The sequence below is a fragment of the Lagopus leucura genome, unplaced genomic scaffold (assembly GCF_019238085.1).
Source record: "Lagopus leucura isolate 7727_CA_CO unplaced genomic scaffold, USGS_WTPT01 Super-Scaffold_73, whole genome shotgun sequence".
Classification (NCBI taxonomy): domain Eukaryota; kingdom Metazoa; phylum Chordata; class Aves; order Galliformes; family Phasianidae; genus Lagopus; species Lagopus leucura.
In genome coordinates, this window is record NW_024962252.1 from 56,666,000 (window position 1) to 56,683,200 (window position 17,201).

The 17,201-nt window shown below is 38.1% G+C and overlaps 1 protein-coding gene across 5 annotated transcripts in view; it reads right to left on the reverse strand.

Moving 5' to 3' along the window:
- Positions 1–9,218: 9,218 nt before the first annotated feature.
- Positions 9,219–17,201, reverse strand: part of STXBP5 (syntaxin binding protein 5) — a 102,400-nt gene continuing 94,417 nt past the window's right edge. For all 5 annotated transcript variants that reach the window (XM_042884128.1, XM_042884113.1, XM_042884137.1 and 2 more), the window contains 4 exons: positions 15,384–15,549; positions 14,491–14,602; positions 12,014–12,234; positions 9,219–10,967 (listed from right to left, as the gene is read on the reverse strand). In XM_042884128.1, the coding sequence (XP_042740062.1) occupies positions 10,926–10,967; positions 12,014–12,234; positions 14,491–14,602; positions 15,384–15,549 (541 nt within the window). In that variant the 3' untranslated portion in view covers positions 9,219–10,925. The remainder of the gene's footprint in view (positions 10,968–12,013; positions 12,235–14,490; positions 14,603–15,383; positions 15,550–17,201) is intronic.

Consider the following 17,201-nt stretch of genomic DNA (forward strand, 5'->3'; position numbering starts at 1 on the left):
TGGACTAGAAATGAGCATGTCAAGTAGACTTGAAGCGATTTCTATTTTTTTTTCCAATAATTTTCCAGATCAAGAATAATGATTATGCAGGTTATAATTGCAATTTCTAAAAATGCTTTATAGAAACCCTCCAGAAGGGTTAAAATCGAAGGAAAATACAGGTAGGTACATAAACAAAGTATACAAGTTAATTGAGTCCTGCAGTAAAAACTCAAAGAATATTCCCTCTGGAATGCAGTCATATAAAAATGACGTCTGATTTCCCATTGAATAACTTCTTACAATATCCAGTCACATCCGCTCTCATTTGACTTAAACAACTTTTATTGCCTTTTCCCCTTGAGATACACCACATACCAATGCCATTTAAAAGTCTCCTTTCAGAGAGAGCAGAACCACATCCCATGACTGGAAAGGGACGTCTTCAGCAATCCTACCAGACCTGCACAGCCCTGCTCTCCCCACAGCCAGACACACGCGCTGCACAGATGGGCTTCCTCTGCATTCATTCCGCTGTTGTACAACATGTAATTTACTGTAGGTATCCAGAGAGTTAAGCTGACAGGCAGCTGCGTGGAAGGGTGATTTTTCTCCCCTGACAACACTGGGTGGAGCCCGGCCCAGAAAAAAGCATGGTATCATGAGATATTTTTGCTGAATATGATGCCTTCAGTTAAGTATCTTCCAGACTCTTTTGGCTTTAAATCTGAATTTACCAAACATAGCAGGGACATGACATTGACCCTTCACCTGACAGTAATACATTTTTTTTTTTTATCTTTTAATAACATACAGTGCTGCAGTTTTGTGATTTCAGGAACCTCTTTGAGTAAACAAATCATATTCATTGCCTAGAGGCTAGCGTGGCTTCTTAGAGTCTACACAGATTACAGATAAGCTAAAAAAATAGGGTGGGAAAAGTTCTCAACCAGCTAACAGCAGCATTTAAGGGTACAAACGCACGCTGGATAGTACTAAGATTTAGAATTGTTGTTTTTTTTAAGGTTCAGCTGTTTACAGAATTTCTAGAACTGATTTCTTGACACCATTTGATCTAAACAGGGAAGGGTCACGTCACATGCAAAGCAATCCCCTACAAATTCTAGTTGCTTCTCTGTCCAACAAGAGGAGATGCACAGACCCAGCAGTGCTACCTCTCCCCATCCTGCAGCACACACGCTGTAACTGGGACGGCTTTTGGTCTGGGCTGATTCTATGCTGCCGTGGGCAATCAGAACGAAAATTAGCCTTTTTCAGTTGAATTCATTGTCTCTATTTATTCTGCCTCCAATTCAGTTTTTAGTTATTATTTATAGGCTATTTAAGAAAGATTGCATCTCTTCTGCAAAAACCACTGTCTTCAGCAAAACCACTGTCAGAAATAAGAGCAGTTGTACAAAAACCTGAAATAATGCAGCATTTCTCATTTCAGTTGGATGTGCCTTCCATACATAGTTTTTGGCTTGAAAAGAAAGCCATTATATTCAGATAATAGCTTTCCCAGCCAAAAGCATGCACTCATATGGAAAAGATTGACTGTTAAACTCTAGCAAAATCTGTAATCTACGCACAATGACATTTTATAATGGAAGCCTACTATAAGGCACTTGGTTTTTATTTTTAAAAACTCCTGAGAAAACACCGTGTTGAGGTGACTGAAAACAGCCCAGGAGTCCAAAGGCTGTGCTTCTGACAAGAGCAGATTTGTTCAGTGCTTGAAGAGGTTGGGAAGAATGTGTCAGAGTTGTGGCGATATAGAAAACACTGTCAGCTATCAAATCCTAATGTAGAGGAGACAGTAATCTCATTTTGTGCGATCCTTACTATTGATCATCCATAATAACTGCTATATAATCCGGGGCTCCATTCTTTAAAGTCCAGCTTAGGTAAAAAGCCACACTGCTGCCTTAATGATACACCTTGATGACTGTTTTCCCCTTTGCTACAACTCTCAACCCCTCACTTGAGTAGCCCATGTAAAGCATCCTCTAATAAACATGAATTTCCCCACAAACACAAGTTAGCAATGAGCAGGATTATACGGTGCACAGCATTCCCAAGGGTTGACTTCACCCAGGTTTTGAAGGACCCAAACGATGGTGTGGCTCCTCCTGATCCTGGGGATTTTCTCAAAGCTCAAGAGGTGAGAGGCTGTGAGCAGCTCTACCAAGATTGCCCTTGTATTTTGCACTGTTGTTAAGTTTAAAAGGAAAACTAACAGTGTGAGCTGGAATGGACAGAGAAAACAAGTTGCTTCTCAGGGCTCTCCAGTGATACCTCATGTTTGCAAAACTTCAGGCCCCGGCAAGCAAAGTCAAGTTTTGCTGTACCGTCAGAGCACCAGCTCTCCCCACAGAGACCTCTTCCCATTGCCCTTGGCCAGTGCAGCCATCTCCCTCCCCATGTCCTCTTGCTGCCTGTCACAATGCAGGTGCCACCCCAGTCTGGTTGCCTGCTCCCCTTCCTCCCCTGCACCCCAGGATCTTAAAAAGCCAGCCGTGACTTGTCAGCCCTCCCCATGGCCCATCCTCAGGCCTCCCAACCTCCTCTCCCCTCTTCTTTCCTCTTGGCACCAGCCCTGTACAAAGGCCCACCTGTATCCCTGGAAGGAAGGCAGAAGTGTTGGTCTGGACGTGATGGAGGAGGCAGCAGTACCAGACTCTTTGCTCTGTCTCCTTGTGCATCACAGCTCTTGACGACCTTTTTGGAAATCTGCTGCATTGTGCTGGTGTCCTCCTCCTGTGCTGTCCTCCCTTCCTTTGTTTTGCTCTTCTCAGCAGCAAGCATGAGCTGCTTGTCTCCATATTTATTGCCTGTGCAGCACCCTGTGCCCCGGCAGAGCTATAGCAGCATGCCAGATCTCATGTTGCTGCATTGCTATGCCAAACACTGTCAATTCTACTTGGATTTTTTTTTTTTTTCTTCCAATCAGTGCTGCTTCTCTTTTTCCATGCTGTTGTTTAGGTTAAGAAGCAGCTCCCTGTAAATATCGGAACCGCCACGCTATGTCTCCTTTTAAGTGCAGTTTTACAAGACTTCTTTTGCCCCAAAGCTACAAGGAATCAACAAGTTCTCTGCCAAGTGGCTCAGCCAAACCTCATCCCCTTGTTCTACCTAATCTGAGCCACAGCAGTTGCACTTTTGCCATGCCATTGCCAATGTGGTCAGGCTCAGAACATTTTTTCCCCACTTTTTTAAACCACCTGTAGCAACTAGAAGGGAGCAGACTGTGACTAAGAATCGTAGAAATATACCAATACATACAGCTTATGATGTGACCCAACCTTATAGTTTCTAACATGAAGTTAAAGAAATTCCTTCCTACAGGTATCATAGAAATTTGGGGTCATTTCTTGCCATCAGCCGCACATAGAATTATGGCAGACAACCATTGTTTGTGACAGCTTTGCTGTTCCCCCATGTCAAGTCACAAGGAGAGGGGTTATCAGGCTTGAAATTGGCTTTCCACAATATGGTACATGGCTGAGCGCTTATTTTTTGGAAGTCTACACATATTTTGCTTGATCTGTACCACAGATGGTATGCATGTGCATGTCTAAAGATGGTAAATACAAATGAAGAGAAGCTTCACGTGCAGTTTAGCTCAATGCACTCCTTGGTCTCAGAAAACCAAAAAGCGCTGTAGCTGGTAGATGGCATGCTGACACTCGGACAACATCACCTCAGAAAGTGCCTTTTATGATAGACTTGAAGGTACCCCAGAGAATCAGGAAGTAGCAGCTTGAGGTTGCTTTCTGTTCACACCCATAGATAAGACTGCATTCCACATTATTCTTCCCAAGAGCCTCTTGCACCACAAATAACAGCTGTATAAAATTCCTCATTATATCTACTTAATTAGGCAGAAGCATTGGTATCCTTATCAAGACAATATGCAGCCTGACTCTTTGGTTGCAAACCACCATTCACCAAACCAGGAACTCAGCTCACACTGATGAGAGCAGGAAGATGCAGGAATGCTCTCACCTGCTCAAAAGCAGAATGCATTTCTTCCCTCTTACCTGCTGACAGTGGATTTGCTATAGCCCTCCATCGCCCCCCTTTGAGCAGTTTACAGCTGCAAGTGAGTGTTGAATGCTGAAGGTCTCAGCCAGCCAGAGCATGCAGCTCCCCACCTCCCAGCAAAGAGATAGGGAGACTGAGTCCAGTCTTCTATGGAGAAACGCAAAGAACTCTGCTGCTACAACGAGTTACATATGCAAGCCTTCAGCAAGCCAATGCTAAGGGAACATTAACTGCCTACTGTGAAAAGCAGCCAGCAAACTGGAATTCTGCTCTGGTGCATTGCAAGCTACATCTGAACTTGCCCCTCAGCAGTGGACCCTCAGTTGCCCATTGCCACGTTGATATAGGAATTCCCAGCCTCCTCCCATTCATGTCCCATGCAGAGTCATCCAGGGACCATTCCTAATAAAGAATCTGCATCTGCAATGCATCCAGAGCGGCACAGCTCAATACTAACGGGCATATCCTCACGTGTCAGCAGGGCCTAGGCACATTTCATTTAAAGTAAGTTGTTAGCAGAACTGTGATAACACAAGTGAGAAGGACAAAGTTTTATGTGGCATTCATCAAATCCTGGCTTTCTTTACATCAAAGTGAATTTTACTTTGCAGCCTTAGCTGGCCAATGCCCTCCCTGCTGTTGCCACTCCATTGATACCATGTGCAGTCACACAGTTTCAGGAGGAAGTTACTTTTGCCGTGGTGCTGATGAGGGCAGAAGATTACTACAGTTACATCTGTGTAATTGGACTGCTGCTAAAACAGATATACATATATTTAAATCCTATTTACAACTCCATGTCCTACACAGTTTAGGGTTCAGGCACTAGAAGGGAAGAAAACAAAGGAGGTAAAGGTCTGGGACCAGTAAACTTTTCATACAGATGAAATTTTGCGTCTTGACTACATTAATTCACACAAAACCCACCAGCACTGAAATATTTTACTACCTGAAGAGACGCCATGAGATTATAAGAATTTCACCGAGGCGCAGCAATCACCTCAGAACACATCTCAGAATTACTGTCTCAGTCTCCCTTCAGATTCAGCATAATTCAGGGCATGATTACAAAGTTCCTCCCCAAAACAGCAGACAAAATCTAATGGATTGCAAGCTGTCCTTGCAAGATGTTCCCACTTATAAGGGATATCAAAACCGCAAGCAAAATTAAGACTTTTGGCAAGTCCAGAGTTACTGCATGCTCCAGACAGCTAAAGGGAAAAAGAAAATGATTAAGTTAGACTCATTTCAGGAGAGATTTGAATAGTTTATTTTTGCCCAATCAGAGCCCTTCAGCATAATGACACATTCATATACACATATATGAACATCTTTTTCTGAAACATTAATGTATAATACATTTTAAATTTAAAATACCAGCTGCACAGGTATTTTTATTTACAAAAATATTCCATACTTAATTTTTTTTTTTTAACTTTGTTATGATGACATAGTTCAGTTCAAGTACATGTAAGTAAAATAACTCTATGCAATCTAACATAGTTGTGTTTGTAACAGTACAGTTTGCAGTTCATATGAAACTATATTTGTAGACAGATGGATTTGCAACCCTACCTAAAAATGCATATTCCAGTAATCACCCTCAGAAGAGCTAGTGGGGCTCAGCAAGATTCAAATGAAAATAAGTTGCAATGAACAAAGAAAAAACATACATGTACACATTAAGATATACATAAACGAGAACTGCTACACTTCAAGCATGCTTACCCACAGGTGGGCAATGTTAGAAAAATTTACTGATTCTTCCCTCCTCCCCCTCCCCCCCCCGTGATGCTGGTACAATGAAGCAGTAGCATAACTAGAAAGCAGCATGTTTTCCTAGTTCTAACCACTACAGATAGCAGAGCTCAGGTCTAAAATAACGTAGTACTGCTTATTTACAGTTCTTTTTTTTTTTAAAAGGGAATATTTAAAACATGTTCCCACCCCACGCCCTTTGCATCACCTATTAACTGAATGGTAGTGGTAATCCACATACAACTCCTTACGTATTTTCAACTGAAACAGTTTAACTTCTGGTTATTTTTTGCCTGGTAATATGTAACTTAGGTACTAATGAAAACAAAAGCAAGTGTCAAAAAAAACCTATGTCTGTATGACTTAAACATTCCTAGGCGTGTTACATAAAAAACCAAAAGGATTGCTGATTGACACCTTTCTTTTGACTGCTGTATGTTTCCGCCTCCTTTCTTCTTTACTAACACCAACATCTTTCAGCCTAAATCTTAGAGAGTGTAGAAGAACACAGAAGCACATTACACCCATTGGCTTGGAACAGCAATAAAACAGATTATAGATAGCACATCTTTATAACACGCATAAGAAAGAGAAACTGGCCCAGCTTAAATTAGCTTCTCAATGAAAACTCAAATAAGACCAGTGCACTTGATTCACCTACCCCATACATTTTGTTTTACTCCCTCTCCTCCAAATATCATTCCTTTTGTCTACAAAGTACGCAAAAACTTCATGGTAGCAGCGCAGCCATCAACATCTGCCCAGAAAGACTTCAATAAGTTATGCAAGAGATCAGCTAGTATGAAGAAGAATCCCACTGACAAATCACCCTGTAAACTTGCAGAGGTTGGCAAGTCCTTGCGCATCTTTCCCACCACACACCCCTCTTTGGAGTATGTGGAACTGTGATGAGAAAGGGGAAAGGGGCACTTCAGTCACAGGCTATAGGTTTTTCGACACACATTTGGAATACAGAAAAAATGATTTACATGTAAAGAGCTGATGTATAAAAGAAGAACTTGTAGATTAGTCAGATGAAATCTGCACTGGACAAACCTCACGTAGATTTTTGGAAACTTTAAGAGTCCAAAGGATATAGCTGAAAATTCTTGCATATAATCATTTAAAATTAAAAAGAAAAGTCATGGAAAGTTGGACAGCCACAGACTGCAGCTGGTGAGAGAAGAATGATGCTCCATTGGTTTTCTGAATGCACTATCTTCCCCCTTTGTACTTAGGGAAATTTTAAAGAACGTTCGAAATGGGAAATAAAAATAAGTATGATTATTTTCTGCAAAGCAAAATGGGCTATTTGTTTTCATTGCTTAGTAATTGTATCATCTCGATATGAGATATGAATGTATTCGTAAGCTTAAAACAACTTCTTCTATGGATAATATACACACTTTAAGTACTTTGACTTAAAAATTGAACATAAGTCTTTTTAAAATTAAAGGTAGAAGTGTACATATAAAAATTATTTAAAACTAAAAGTATATTCTTAAGCAGTATGTATAAATATAACAGATTTTTATTGTATTATCTAGTAACAAATCTGAAAGTGTTGCAGTAATTTATAAACTCAATGCTGACACAGGATAAGTGCTTTTCATTAGATTCTATGTTGTATATACTTGTATATACATATTTTGCTAAGAAAACACACATTCTAAATTATAGTCACATAATTAGCAAATGTGCCCCAAAGTAATCTGCTCTAAACTCTTCACTGAATGTGTGCACTTATATACAAATAATGAACCTGAATTGCACAAATGTAGAAACAAAATTAAGGAATAAAATACCATGACTGAATTAAAGTGCAGGAAAAATTCAAGTTTAAACATTCAGGTAAGATCAGTGCTATTAATTAAGCAAAAAGGAAATTAAAAGAAAAAAAAAAAAAAAAGGAAAAGAGTAAAGGAAAATGAAAAAGGAGATGAAACTTGCTTCCAAAATCCTCCTTTGGATGTAGCTTTCTAACATCACCTGTCATGTAAATACCACCTCAGGCAAAAATCTTTGTATATAGACAGACAAAGAGCACAACTATATATTACTACATTTGAAGAACAAATCACTGGAGATGCCTGTGGTGTAACACTTTCAGACTTATTTGGAATACACGCATATTTACACATATCAACATTCAGAAGTTACAATTTGGCAGGACTAAGGTGAAGAAAAGCTTCTTCAGTTTACGGTTCCTAATGAGACACACTACACATAAACAGATAGGTAGCAGCAGTTTCTTACACTTCGATCAAAAAAATAAAAAAGTAATAGCTCAATTGCATCTTGTAATTTTCCAGACACTCTAAAAAAGTTTCACACAACTAAAATGCTAGCAAAAAAAATCAGGGGTGCTTCCCCCTCAAAAGGATTTTAATGTACTTTGCTGTACAGAAGGTGCACCACCAAGAGCAGAATAAGATACGTCTATGATCAACTTCCTTCCACAGAGAAGGAAAAAGAAACATTTTACACTGAGATTGTACGTAGCCCCTGTTATTGACCAAGAACCATTTTCGTATTCATCTCACGATCTATCCTTTCTTTAGCTTTCATTCCTAGAAACACGTGCAACAAAAGATTCAAGCACGATAGATTCTGTAATACCAAACAAACCTCTACTCTCCCCTGGCACATGGTCTCTCACTGCCTCATTTTTTGCTTGCTGGTGGTCAACAAATGTATCTCAATGGAAAAGTTCAGTATGCATTTCTTCCAAGCCAAGGTCATCTTCCTTTGAAATTATAAGACAGTTTTCTGTGTATTTATGCCATCTCCCATTCCCCCCAGAGACTAACCAGACTAATTTTTCAGGATGTTCTGAAATACGGTTTGTATTTCACCAAGTATTATTTCACCAATTTCAATAATAATCGGTCATTCCAATTTATGAATGTGAGAAAAGGAAGGATGCACAATATCAGGTAGGGTAGGGTTTTTTTTTTTAAATTGTACGACCATAATTTACCTGGACTTTAAACAAAATCGTACTGTTTTAAATATGCATTAGTTGGACATAAAATAGGCAGAGGCCAAAAGTACACGTAGAAAGCAGAGTTAAGTAACCAGAGCTAACATTGCCTCAATAGATATGGTAGAGAGACGTCAAGAAATCATAATGCTGCACATTCAGATGGTGATGTTCAAATACCTGAAGGTCCTTGAACAGCTCACATGGTATTGTATGCCCTCATACTGACAACAAAAATTCACTTATTTTTACCAAATGCCACAACAGATCCTCATCTACTGTGTGGCAACCCTCCCCACAGCACGAGTGGTGATCTTTAAGGTCCCTTGCAACTCAAGCTATTCAATGACTGAGAAAATCATAATATTTATCAATTTGTGCTACAAAACCCAAAGTGCATTTGCTGGGATGAGTGACAAATTTTAAAAATGAATTAAGAACCATTATTAGCTTTACTATTTGGCATCTTTTTAATGTGCATTGTAAGGATCACGTATCTACATACCTGAAAAATAACTTTAAAATACAAATTATAGCCTATGTTCGGCTTGAGTAACATTTGGAATGCGTGTGAAAAAAAAACACACATATAATGTGGTACTTGGACAAGCAGGCTCAAATGATTTCAGACCATATTGCAAGAAATGGCCTACAGAATGACCTACCAGCTTCTAAGCATTCCCTTTTGTAAAATAAAAACAGTCAGTAACTACTCCTGCCTTTCTGAGGAAAACGGAGGCCAAATTCATTTTTGAAATGCAAACATTTATTTTAAAAGACCTCTGGTCAACCCCACTGTTGCAGCTTCAGTGCAGCACCCATTAACATGTTCACTCAGCTAAATTATTTACCTCACCCAACTCAATGATTATTTCACCAATTTTTGAAGTTGTAGTGGACACATTATTTCCCACATAACTGAAAACACCGCTTTAGAGACTAAACCCAAACTTCAGGCAAGCTGCCTTTAGCACGTGGTGGGGCTGAGATAGGTACTTGTAAAATAGCTCTACAAGCAGGATTTAGAAATCAGCTGAACAATATCCTGACAATTATTGAATAGTAGATGCTTGCCTTTATTCATGCATCAGCACCTCCACGGTGTGTAAAAGTGATTGAAAACCTGAGTACAAGATTATCTGATTTAATAGTAAAGGATTAAAGGGGCATCCAGAACTTAAGTTTTAAGCAAAACTATCCCAGCTATTTTAATTAATGGCTGTAAAGATACATTCTGTTAAAGTTCTATAAAAATTCACAGCATGAATAGAACCCACAGCCAATTCTAAACATTACACGAACTGAACCAATAACTATTTTTGGCAAAAAGTAATATGAAACCAAACTAAAGTTGAAGTATTCTTACCACAATGAATATGTTACCACATTTCACACTGCACATCCATAACACAAATGAAAATTCCCAGCATGACACATTCCAGTCATATTCACTTGACTTCTTTTAATGCAAAAACTGTGTATTCTCTTGGTTTGCACTTCACAGAATATGATGTGAATACAAGAATACCAGATTGGGGTCCAAGAAAAGACTGCACAGGTCAACTATGTATACAATTTTCAACATGAAATCTTCCAAGCTTCCAGCTTTTCTGATGAAAGAAATGACAGCAAGCTTCCGCTCTTCTTCAACAATAATGGTAAATATAGTGAGTCCTAGAGAGGGTAAGCCTAAGTCAGCTACTGTCCTGCAAGACAAACAACTTTATTCCAGCTTTTGGACCCCTGATTTATTGCCTCTCCTCACAGGGAGGGTATAACACTGGCAGCAAGTACAACAGCACAAAAACTTTTGGCATGAGATATTAACACAGGATTGACCCTGAATTGCCCCTGCCCATCACACCACATTCTTCCTTTATGTCTTTTCCACATATTCCAATTACCTGCTCTGTATTCCAACTCTCAGCTATCCAACAGCGAAGAAACACTCAGCTTTTCTATCTTTGTGTGTGTTTCTCTTATATATAAAGCTCCTCAGTTAAAGCCATGGCTGAGGTAAAACAGTGTGTGATTTGTGCTAGAAACAACATCATCCAATGTTGAATACTCCTTTAAATTTCAATGTTCCTGTCAAAATTAATGAAAACCAAGATTTTTTCATCAGGACAAAATTAAACGATGTAATCAATGAGCATCATCAGAACTGGTACCACTTCTTGTCTTTGTACTTCAACATCATCTAAAAAAAAAAAACGACAAACAGTTTCTAATTAATGTCTCTGTTATGCACCAAAAAGTACGATACAAATAAACTGTACATTTATGAAGCCTCATTATTGAGCAGTGAGTGTTTGGCACAATAAATTTTCTAAGGTTGACATCTCTGCTGATCTTCTGGTCTCTGATAGAAAAACAATTTTGAGAGAACAGGAGGGTTGCGCAGGAGTTTGGGGCATGGAAAGAGATCTGCATGAACACTTAAGAAAATAGCTATCCTTTTTATTAACTGAGGGAAAAACAAGCTTGGATTCATGGAATCTGCATATAACTGGATCTTTCTTAGGTACCACAGGACTCCCACAGAGAGCATTACTAATTTCGTAAGGCCTGGAGCACAGGCCTTATGAGGAGTGGTTGAAAGAACTGGGATTGTTCAGCCTGGAGAAGAGGAGGCTCAGGGGAGACCTTATCACTCTCTATAATAACTTGTAGTGAGCTGAGGGTTGGCCTCTTCTCTCGTGTAACTGGTGATAGGATTAGAGGGAATGGCTTCAAGCTGCACCATGGGAGATTCAGTCTGGATGTTAGGAAATACTACTCTGAAAGACTGTTCAGGCACTGGAATGGGCTGCCCAGGGAGGTGGTGGAGTCAACGACCCTAGAGAGGTGTTCAAGGAATGTTTGGATGTTGTGTTGAAGGTTTAGAGAGAACTATTGGTGATAGGTGGATGGTTGGATTGGGTGATCTTGTAGGTCTCTTCCAACCTTGGTGTTTCTGTGATTCTGTGATTATCTAATTCAGTGACAAATTCATTCAGTAATGGGAAACAAGCAGCCCTTTTGGAAGTCTACATACTACTCAAATAGATGGCCTACCCCAGACCACTGTGCCAAAAGACAAAGCTGCTTACCTTAATACTTAGGAGAAACAACTGCTAAATAAAAAATGACAATGTATTCCTTTTAGACTTCTTTAAAATGCCTTTAAAGCAGAAGTCAGTTACTTGTAAAGCTTATAATAGTCAATCAATGTAATACTCTCAGTTTAACATGCAGTGAAATTACCTCATGAGCATGTTTAGAGAAAGAATCAGCACTGTACAGCATAGCTGCGGTTTTTTCTTCCAGTTCTCCTAGTTTCTGTCCTCTTTCATCCAGCGCCAACCGGGCTCGTGCTAATTCCCCAACTACACCAGATGCTGCTCCTTTGACACCTTCAATACCTCCAGGACCTGGAATATGCTGGGCAAGACTTCTTGATGCCTTCCCAGACGCTGATTCTCCAACTGGAGGCATTTTCAAGGCAGAAAAAGAGAGAAGTAAGGTTTCTTATCATTATTACATAAACATTAATGTAACTGATTTATAAAAAAGCTGGGTTTTTTTCATGTACCTCATCATAAGCATGTATATGAGCAATATTCACTACTCTGTTTAATCAAATTGAGATTTTAAAACATATTTCAGAGCTTCCAGGCATGTTATACAATTTTAACCTTGTCAAAACTCAAGTGTGAAAGTAAAATGCTCACAACAGTGGTGGCATCACTGTAATTAACAGAATTATATCGGCAAAACAGTTTTTAAACAACATAGCTTGCTTCACAGGGAGGTGTTATGAATTCAGCAAAACAGGAGAACTTTGCTTATACAAGCTGTGGTCTATTCTCTAATGGCTTTGCTGATATAGTCAGAGAGTATGATTCTATCAGCGTAAGTTTCCTTTGGTGGAAGCTCAGTTTTAGATTCAGACATGGAACAATCACATATTATGGCTCCCCTTACATAACAGACCATGCTATTAAAAAGAAAGTAACGTACATAAGGAAAAGATCAGTTCATCTAAAAATAAACACATAATTTGTAAACTGAACAGCTATCACTCTAGTGACTGTGCTGACTATATCTCCTTTGCTCTTAATGGGACATCAGCCGCCTTGTTCAGTCTAGACCTTTAATGGAGGTATCAATCTCTCTCAAGCTGAAATGTATACTCTACAGAAATTTGAGGAGGCCCCAAATGGTCTTTTTGGGTGCTAAAGTAAAATAAGCAGATGATTTATTTTGTAGCTCTGTTTTTTAAACAGTGCAATTATAGTTAACTTCTTTTTTTCCACCTCTAACAATGAATGTTTAACAAATCTTATTGCAGAATTTCAGGTTTCCGATTTCATGCTTCTAAAAAGAAAAAAATTCTTTTCAACTATCACTATAAACATTTCTTTTCTTGAGAAGCACATCTGAAGTCATTTCACTTATTACAGGCAGATTCTGCCATGATCCTCATGTTAAGTACTAACACTTCAAAGACATTTTCAGATGTCCCAGTTGTCACTGAACTCATTTTCAGGTCACAATTCATCCAGCTTTCCTCCCTGTTCAGTATTTTCCTTCTGACAATTCAAACCAAAACAGTTTTCTATTGTAAACCACAAAGCCTAAGATGATTATAAAACCCATTTGTGATATCCTTAAAAATAGGTCAGAAGAGTCAATGCAGTATGGTGAGAACTCACAGTGATGGAAAAAGATAATCTTTCAAGTGTGGTTTTCTTTTGCTGTGAATGGGCAGTTTTTTCCTGCCCTGGTTACACTAGTTAGATGTGTAACTTCTACATGCAGGTTTCTCTGTATCGAATAATCGAATAACTTGATCAACCTTTCAAAACATTATATGTTTACAATTGCAAATGTAATATTTAAATTGGAAAATGTCTCTACCTATTTGATATATGCAGGCATATTCAAAATATAAAGGCATTAGAAATAAACATTAATTATTGGTTATTTTCATCTGACAAAAAAAAAAAGAAGAGATTGTGAGGAATCTTTTTTTGTTTTATAACAGTATTTCATGCTGAGAAGGGAACAGTTCTCTAAACCAATAGAAGTTACATTACATAATGTTTAATCTGATAAATACATGACTAAGTAGAAGTTCATTTACTTCCCCTTGAATGTATTCAAATAGTGCATACAACCAACAAAAGATTTATTAAATCTGTATTCAAAAAGCAATGAGAAAATTATAAAGCAATACAATTTTGGACACATGTGAAATGTATCATCCAGAACTGAATGAGATATCATACAGTTCTGCCCTCTATTTTATTCCTAAGATACAAGTCAAACGTTGAAAAAGAATCTAGGAAATTAACGGAAGTATAATAGAGTTAATTTTCTTAATTTGCACTGTCCAAAACAGTGCTCTCTAGAACCAGCCTCTTTCAGTTTAGCAACATTAAGAGAATTATAGACAGTGCTATATACACTTGAGATAAATAAGACTGGTTGTCCCATTTATTGCTTTATCATCCAATCCTGAATAAATGACGTAAGGCAGTCTGTGAGAAAACAGTAACTAATTTTTTGCTATTGTTGGTAAGTTGTACAACATATAAAGCTATAAAAAAGTATTTAAAAAAAAGCATTGTTTCTCCTCATTCCATTCTTCGGTTTCCTCTTTGAAAACTGAATGTCCTATTAGCACAGGCAATATCTAGGTGGAAATAACAGATTAATAAGGAATTCAAAAGACTTACAGAGTTCTTCTCTGTCAAGTGACTGTGCCCCACCTCCAAAGAGGCCTTTGAAGAACCCTCTGTTTGGTGCTTCTGGTGTTTCAACAGGAGTGAAGAGCTCACCTAACATTTCCTTGGCAATGAAGAGATACAAGAAGGCATACATCATTTCATATACAAATTAATGGAGTACTCTGTCACTTTGGACATTTATTTTGTGGATGTGAATTTGAATATGCTTTAATGTGCATCTGCCTTTGCAGTAGATAGCTGACACTATTTAGGAAGTAACAATAAAAAACTATTAGGAAATCTGTCCAAACCATCTGTCCTGACAATTGCAAGCTTACAGCTCAGGAATATTTTCAAAAAAATGTGCTCAAGCAAAGCTTTATTCTCCCTTCAACTTGGGAAACACTCTTGATCTTGTTCAGTTGAAACTGCAGCTACAAATAATCACATGCACGGGTAGCATCAAAGCAGAGCCTGCAGACTGATTCTGCTATATCCACCTTCTATACAACTTGCAGGCTGAAGCATTGTTGAGAATCTGTTCAAACTGTTAATATCCTGGCAACAGAATAGCTTCCTTGTATCTTAGTATTCCCAAATTATGCCTGCATGCATCTCCACTAGAATTACTTGAATAAGAGTTCTATTAACTGTACATATTAAACAAAGATACATACAGACTAAAAAGGAAATTAAGACACATTCCAAATACAAGAGGATGGATAACAGTACAACGTAAAGAGTGGGGGAAATGATTCACTCTGAGTAAGACTTGGCAGTAAGCAAAATCAAACCATAAGAGACAAATTTAATTATTATAAGTACTGTAAACTTAAAACTGAACTACTTGGAGGACAGCAAATTGTTTAAAGACAGCAAATTTGGTTTTTTTTATTCATTACCTGAAGATTTTCACATGTTTCTTGACTGTAGGTGAGCCTCTGTATTTCAGTTGGTGAGACAAGATAGAGTGCTTGTCCATTATTGGTGAAGCAGAATGTTCTGGCTATTCGCATATTAGTGAGTGGCAGGTAATACACATCCAGCAATGGCCTTAAGCTTGGCAAACTTAAGAGAAAGAATTACAAAAAGTAACAGGACGTCGCATTATTTTTCTCCTCATGGTCACACAAATACTGTATAAACAGGGCATCATTTAATACAACTAGAAAACCTGCAAACATAAATATGCAGTACTCTAAGGAAGAACCTGAAGAGAGAAACTTAGACATCTGCATCACAAATGCATTCAAAAGCATCATTTCAATGATATTCTGAGTATGTAAATCTCAGGTATAGTTAAAGCATTATTCAGTAATTACTAATGAAATATTTTAATAAATTTCTACTTTTTTCCCCTTCATATACAATTGTCTCTTCTCTCAGGTGAAGATTTTCTTCTTGATTGAAACTGAAACCTCAAAGAGCTGCCTCAAGAACCCAGGGAAATACATGAAGACAGTGCTTCCAAAGGAAAATTCAGTAACCTCAAACAGCATTCTTGTGAATTTATGCCTGCTCTTTCTCTTCTGACTGTGTATTTAAGGTGAAATCATCTTAAAGCATTGTTTTGCTTACCTTGTTTGTTCTGTTTTCTACATACATAAATGAAGAACTTACTGCATTAGGCTACTGAAGAACAGATGCTACGCATTCATGCTGTAATAACGCTCAAGCTGCTAAACATTTCTCTCCTCAAAGAAACACTAAATGAAACTAAGAAGTGACTGAATGCCTTATGTCTTGATAACAAAACCTTAAATGAACCCATATCTCAAAAATACTCTCTGGGAAATTTTTGTAAAAATAGAATTCACATGTCAGCTGCACATTTATCAGGAATATATTAAGCAGCTTCTGCTGCAGATACAATCTGCCTAAGATTATTATTTCTAAAGAGTAAAAAAGCAGTAAAGGGGGAAACTGAAGCTGAAACTTATGATATAGGAAAAATACCATGCAGGCTAAAATAAGTTTTTTGTCTTCTGCTCTACTTCGTGGTGATATCAAAACTTCTGAATGTTACGCTGGCATTTTACTGGGTGTTGTCCAATAGCAGGAGACTCACAAAGAAAAGGAAGAATAATAAATAACATGAGTTCAGTGGCAAATTCTACATTCTATTTTCTAAGAAATAGAAAGCAACGCTCTTCTGTAAGCACGCTACCAGCGATAACACATTTGTCCAGCATGCATCTAAAATAGAAATATTCCTAGGATTATACTAGTAAGAGGCAACCTGCTTTGCCACAGTTTTTTTCCCCTCAATTACTACTCCGAATGAAAAGAGCATTTGTAAACATTTAAGAAAAGGAACAGGTAAAAATTAAATAGATGACATTAGTACCTTCAAAATTACTTCTATGCATATTTCAGTAAATGAAACCTCTCAATGTTTATGACTTTTTTGTACTAGAATTGCTATCAATTAATCTGACCTTTGAGACATGAGCAAGCTACAGAACAAAACAGAAAGCTCAAGACATGACTGAGAAGCAGACAGGACTGTAGCAGCTGCACAAAAATATGCAGAGCTTGGTCAGCTGAAGGTCTGATTCAGGACAGGTTTTTCCAACAAGGAGTAAATTCATTGTTGAGACAATTCTCAACAGTTCAAAAACCTATATAACGCTTGGAATTAATTGTTGAATTATGTTAACGAGTTAAAATGATAAACTTGTTAATGATAATGATAAGCTTGCGTTAAAGGCAGAATACTT